The sequence below is a fragment of the Arachis stenosperma genome, chromosome 1 (assembly GCF_014773155.1).
Source record: "Arachis stenosperma cultivar V10309 chromosome 1, arast.V10309.gnm1.PFL2, whole genome shotgun sequence".
Classification (NCBI taxonomy): Eukaryota; Viridiplantae; Streptophyta; class Magnoliopsida; order Fabales; family Fabaceae; genus Arachis; species Arachis stenosperma.
Window position 1 is genome coordinate 44,108,926 of NC_080377.1, and position 6,875 is coordinate 44,115,800.

Here is a 6,875-nt window from a genome sequence, read left to right on the forward strand (position 1 = left end):
TTTCACCACAGGTGAGGGAAAAAAATTTACTTCCTCACATAGGGGTGTTCATGGATCGGATCATATTCGCAGATCCGCGGTAAATATTCGCATCCAATCCGAAAATTGCGAATACGAATTGATCGGATCGGATCAAATCCGATCTGCACCCTTTACGGATCGGATCGCGGATATCTGCTCTACACGCGGATCCGTACAATAAAAAAAAAAAAAAATATATATATATATATATATATATATATATATATATATATTTTGTTTGATATTATATTTACTTGTTTATATGTTTTAGTTAGTGATTATTATTCATATATTGTATTATTTTAATTTTATTATTTAGAAAGAGTTTGATTAAAAATATTTTAGAAATAAATAAGTTTAAAATTATGAAAGAAATATTTTTATTGAATTTTTTACATTGAAATATGATTAAAAAGAGAAGATTTAATTATGCGGTTATATCCGATATCCAATCCGATCCGATCCGCACATTTGCAGATCGGATTCGGCAATAAAAAATGCAGATATCATATCCGATCCGATTCGATGAAAATTGTGCAGATCGAATCAAATTTTCGGACATATCCGATCCGATTCGCAGACACCCCTATCCTCACAGGTAGGGTAACCCTATTATGAAACCAAAAGAGCTAACAAGATCTACTTCCTCTTAATTCCCCTATTCACCTTATCACCGTCCAAGGATTCTACTCTTAGTTTTAACCATTATTTGTTACCATTGTTATTCCACTAAAATTACTTTGCGGTATTCACCAAATGAATCAAGTTCCCTTCTTTTCTATATTTCACTTTTTTGCAAGTTGCAACCAAAGTGGGTATATATTATGTTAGCTTTACAAGTAAACAGTATGCAAAGCAGCCTCAACTCTTATGAAGAATTGTAATCTGCATTTGCTGTATTCATTCAGAAGACAACAGTCTTCTTTTCTTCGTAAGGTAATACTCGAAGCTCACAATAAGATCTGATAGCGCTGCGAAGGCATTGTTTTTCAAGGTTCTCCGATTTCTGCACAAAGCTCTGCAAGTTATCTTTGTGAGAAACTCTCTCGACCTGTAACCAAACCAAAATTCAATAAAAATAAGATCAAGGCATCAAGCTACATTTGAGTCGAGGTTGTTGACTAAGTACAGATATATCTCGCATCTTTGCAATTTCTGCATGCTTAATTTAGTGAAAGCAATGAACTCCATAGGGTAGCAAACATGACTCTAATTCCACAGTATTGGCAATGATGCAGCGGAGAGTTGCAATGAAAAATTTTTCGGTTTTCCATTCCCAACAAACCATGCATTGAGACATATCCCAAAAACATGGATGCTTATAGCTAAAATAGAAGCTTAAGAATTTTAAGGAGCAAAGGCAAAGATTTATTTAAAGTATTAAACACAGATTCTTTTGCATCTGTATCTACTTTTTTGTCAATGGAATGAGAGCTGCACCAATTAATCTTAACATGGTAAATGCAATGGTCCTTATTCAAAAACTAGAAAACACCAAAGCTTGACAAAGAAAACTTGCAAGAGAACCTGCAGTATGAAAACAAAAATCTTACAAATATGTCATTTTTTCAACAAATAATATCCAAAATGAACATTACTAAGTATAGGCACAATAGAAAAGTTCTAAAAGGAGGGTGGGAAAATGGACTTTAATGGAACATGTACAATGCAACTGTACTTATGTTGTGTTCACCCTATTAGCCTAGGAATTTAAGGTGGCTCTAGACAAGGGTTTCATAAGCTGTTGATAATCATAAGGAAGATGCATAAATCTTTTCTGCCAAGTAAATGGTAAAATAAAAACCATAAGAAAAGGGAATTTACAGCGTAAAAATTTATTCTCTCTATATAATTAATTCAGATCGAGACACCCAAAAAAAAAATTTTCAGATCAACATTATCATTCACTTAAAGAAGCAAATAAATGATAAAATAAATTTAAAAGAAGAGCATGAAAAAGCTTGTGTTTACCATTTGTTCAATTATAGGTCCTTCATCAAGCTCTTCTGTCACAAAGTGACTTGTTGCACCTATTAATTTAACACCTGCTTCAAAGGCCTGCCAAAACGATCCGGCATATTAAATTTGTATGCATATGTAGGAAACAACCACAAAATTTATATAACAAACATTTAGAATCCGAGTGGCGAAAAGTAATCCTGTAACATAGAAATGTAGGAAGACCAACCTGTTTTGATGGATGACTCCCCTTGAATGATGGCAAAAGACCATGGTGAATGTTAATTATATCGTTCCCATAGCTCCTTAAGAAGTTTCTGGATAATATCTGTACAAATAAATCAATGGTAAGTGTTAATACTTCAATGTTCACAGATATTAGCACTTAGAATTTATCTACAATAAAATATAAATAATAAATCATGTGAGCTCCTATAACTTAGAAGCAAAGAAGAACAAGTTCTTCCAAAACAGTAAGCACGTTGTTTTAGGCATTGGACTCCGTGCAAGGAAAAAAAGGAAAGAAAAAAGAATTTCAATAAGTTATTACCTGCATATACCTTGCAAGTACTAAAAAATCAGTATTCTGAGCCAACTCCAATATCTCCCCTTCTCTTTTCTCTTCCTTTGTTGTACTTAAACAATGATAAGGAATACCATGCCTTTCAAGAAAGCGAATCACATGGGTGTTTGAAGCTCTATGATGGTTACTGTTTAGCACATCAAAAAGATACTTAAAAACTAATAAACAAATAAATGAAGCATAAATCAATTTGGTGATGTCAATGCTGAAATTTCACCTAATTACACAAGTTATATCTACAGGAAGTCTTCCATCCTGCCATCCGTGTAACAAATCAACTAGACAATGATCCTGCAGAAAAAAAAAATCAATATCCATGACAATCAAAATGTAAAATCCTTTTCATTTTCTGAGATGCAAGATGACAAGAGAAGAGCCAAAGTAGTAATGTATACCTGCTTTGAGGCCAGAACAGCTATCTTATATTTAGGATCTAGAGCCGGCACCCTCACAACAGATCGCATTGCGTTGAATGTTTGTGATAGCTTTAGGAAATCCTCCTCCATTTGTGCCCGTGGCCATTTAGCAGGATCAAAAACAAAATCACTGCAATGTTCAACACAAGTTGATGCAAGATGAAATTAAAATGTAAGTAAAAAGGAAAGAAAAAAAAAAGAAAACACAGATTCATTTACACTTGTTAAGGCTCAAAGACCTTATTTAAATATTATTGCTCATTAGCAATCCAACAAATATCTTATGTACATCAGAATCTTCAGTACTTTCAAGACAAGTTTCATATGTCAATCAAAGAAGTACTCATGTTAATACTAGTAATCAAGAAGCAAAATGAATGTGAATTAATGAATGAGACAAGACAAGTACCTTCTAGAATAGAAGACTTGTTTATTTTCAGGTACAAAAACATCTGCAGTAAGGATGTTTCCACCTCTAGATGCAATGCAATCTGAAAGTTTGGCTACAATTCCAACAGCATCCTATTGAAAATGAATGTACAAAAATCCAATTCAAAAGTAGAGGGCACACAAGAATACACCCAAAAACTGAACCATCCCTAGTTCAAAGGCCACCTAACCAAATCTACTGGAGCATTTCCACAAACAGGTGGTGGGTGTTGTATATGAAATTACGAATGACTTGTTCCTTGAGCGACTTACTGGGCAATAAAAGACGTGGATTCCATGGGCGAGTGGTGATGGAGGATCCAAGGTTTTGAAGGAGATGTTCCTCTTGCTGAATCCAACAACTTGGGGGAACATCGAACACACTCTTCGCACAACGCTCATTCTCTCTCTTTCTCGCTCTGTAAAGCAAGAGTCAGTTTGAACCACCAACTAACTTTGATGCTCTCAAAGCTCAACCACCACTCTCTCTATTTTCGCTCCTTTTTTTTTGGTGACTTTTTTCGCTCCTTTATTCTCGCTGTCTATCTGCCACAATTATATTCTATTTCAAGGATGCTATTTGTACACCAAAATCAGCCACTAATATATTTGTGTATAAATACATATGTAGTTTAATTTATTTTAAATGTATATTTATATTCATATATTCAAAATAACACACATTATTGCATGCCTCTAATATATGAATTACAAAAATAATATATCCACATTGAAAATAGTCATTATGTATAAATATATGTGGTATTTACTTTATTTTTAATATATATTTTATTTTTATACAAATAATTAATTTAGAAACTGATTTTAATATATACGTAATATGGCTAATTGGCTATATTCTATTACAAAAATGCTATTTGTTTATTTGTACACTAAAATCAGTTACTAAAATCAGTCACTAATATATTTGTGTATAAATACATATGTAGTTTAATTTATTTTTAATATGTATTTATATTTCAACGTGTATTTTATATTGATAGCTGCCTTTGATGACTAATTTTGATTTGTATGTAACATAACTCATTTTATTATTATAATCCTCGTGACATTTGAAAAAAAATTGAAGAAAATAAAGTATCCATTATTCCATAAATCATTATAATTTATTAATTTTATTAAATTTTTAATTATATTTTTATAGTTTAAATATTTATAATTAAATTTCAGACAAAAATTCTTAACTAAGTTTTTTAAATTATTTTTATTAAAAAGTAATTTTTTTTTATAATATTTATTTTCTACTTTTCGTATTTGATTTAAAATGAATTATGAATGTTACATGGACAAATGCTTTTGTAATAAAGTCCAACCTAGTCGGCATAAATTTAGTAAAAAAAATGTGCACATATATTACCGCTTCTCCTTTTTAATGTTTCTGTAGAAAAATTTTTGTTAGAGAACACAAAAACTTATTAATATAACACAATTGTAACTTATCGATATAGTATAGACATTTTTTCACATAGCACATAAAATTTTGCTGCGAATGTATTTGTTAGTTGGATGAGTTAATATTCTCGATATGTGGTTCTCCAAAAATTTATGTGTTATACACCAAAATTTATGTTATGTGTTGTGCATATTTTGTTGGTTGGGTATCAATGTTTTTGGCATAAAATCCTTTAAAGTTTTGTGTGTTAAGCACCAAATTTTTTATGTTGTGCACCAAAATTTCAGTGTTGTACATTAAAATTTTCATACTTTAATTTTTGAACATTGTTCAGTTGTTCGTCGGACCGGTGGAGTATGGATCGTTGAAGGTGGGGGTCGGAACCTAAGAATGAGAGCTAAGATGCGGTGTGGATCCAAGAGTTGTCGGTGGGTTGGCAGGTGGGGCCTGATGAGCGGATATTTCATACGCTTTTTGGGGGTAATTTCATGTAGTTTTTAGTATATTTTAGTTAGTTTTTAGTATATTTTTATTAGGTTTTAGGCAAAATTAATATTTTTGGACTTTACTATGAGTTTGTGTGTTTTTCTGTGATTTCAGGTATTTTCTGGCTGAAATTGAAGAATCTGAACAAAAATCTAACTCAGGCTGAAAAATGACTGCTGATGTTGTTGGATTCTGGCCTTCTTGAACTCAGAATGGATTTTCTGGAGCTACAAGAGTTTAATTGGCACGTTCTCAATTGTGTTGAAAAGTAGACATCCAGGGATTTCCAGCAATATATAATAGTCCATACTTTGCTCGAAGATAAACGACGTAAACTGGCGTTTGACGCCAATTCCATGTTCCATTCTGGCGTTAAACGCCAGAAATAGGTTGCAAGTTGAAGTTAAACGCCAGAAACAGGTTACAACCTGGCGTTTAACTCCAGGAACAGCCTATGCACGTGTAAAGCTCAAATCCCCGCCCCAGCACACACCAAGTGGGCCCTAAAAGTGGATTTCTGCACTATCTATCTCAGTTTACTCATTTTCTGTAAACCTAGGTTACTAGTTTAGTATTTAAACAACTTTTAGAGATTTATTTTGTACCTCATGACATTTTTAGATCTGAACTTTGTATCTTTGACGGCATGAGTTTCTAAACTCCATTGTTGGGGGTGAGGAGTTCTGCTGTGTCTCGATGGATTAATGCAATTATTTCTATTTTCTATTCAAACACGCTTGTTTCTATCCAAGATATTCATTCGTACTTCAATATGACGAATGTGATGATCCGTGACACTCATCATTATTCTCAACCTATGAACGCATGCCTGACAGCCACCCCGTTCTACCTTAGATTGAATGAGTATCTCTTAGATCCCTTAATTAGAGTCTTTGTGGTGTAAGCTAGAATCCATTGGCGGTATTCTTGAGAATCCGAAAAGTATAAACCTTGTCTGTGGTATTCCGAGTAGGATTCAGGGATTGGATGACTGTGACGAGCTTCAAACTCACAAGAGTTGGGTGTAGTGACAGACGTAAAAGGATCGATGGATCCTATTCCAACATGAGTGAGAACCGACAGATGATTAGCCGTGCGGTGACAGCGCACCTAGACCATTTTCACTGAGAGGATGGATGGTAGCCATTGACAACGGTGACCCACCAAACATACAGCTTGCCATGGGAGGAAACTTGCGTGCGTGAAGATGAAGACAGGAAGAAAGCAGAGATTCAAAAGACAAAGCATCTCCAAAACTCCAACATATTCTCCATTACTGCATAACAAGTATTTATTTCATGCTCTTTTGTTCATTTGCAAGTCAACTGATAATTATAATTGATATCCTGACTAAGAGTTACAAGATAACCATAACTTACTTCAAGCCAACAATCTCTGTGGGATCGATCCTTACTCACGTAAGGTATTACTTGGACGACCCAGTACACTTGCTGGTTAGTTGTGCGAAGTTGTGAAGAATTGTGATTTCTAATTTCGTGCACTAAGTTTTTGGTGCCGTTGCCGGGGATTGTTCGAGTTTGAACAACTAACGGTTTATTTTGTTGCT

General features: G+C 33.6%; 1 protein-coding gene across 1 annotated transcript; it reads right to left on the minus strand.

Moving 5' to 3' along the window:
* Positions 1 to 688: 688 nt before the first annotated feature.
* On the minus strand, positions 689 to 3,924 carry LOC130940894 (formyltetrahydrofolate deformylase 1, mitochondrial-like). The gene is made up of 8 exons (XM_057869176.1): positions 3,682 to 3,924; positions 3,389 to 3,501; positions 2,959 to 3,109; positions 2,781 to 2,854; positions 2,531 to 2,690; positions 2,210 to 2,308; positions 1,993 to 2,079; positions 689 to 1,072 (listed from the first exon to the last, which is right to left on the minus strand). Exons 1-8 carry the CDS (start codon positions 3,808 to 3,810, stop codon positions 926 to 928), a joined length of 960 nt encoding a protein of 319 aa, XP_057725159.1. The 5' UTR covers positions 3,811 to 3,924; the 3' UTR covers positions 689 to 925.
* Positions 3,925 to 6,875: the final 2,951 nt, after the last annotated feature.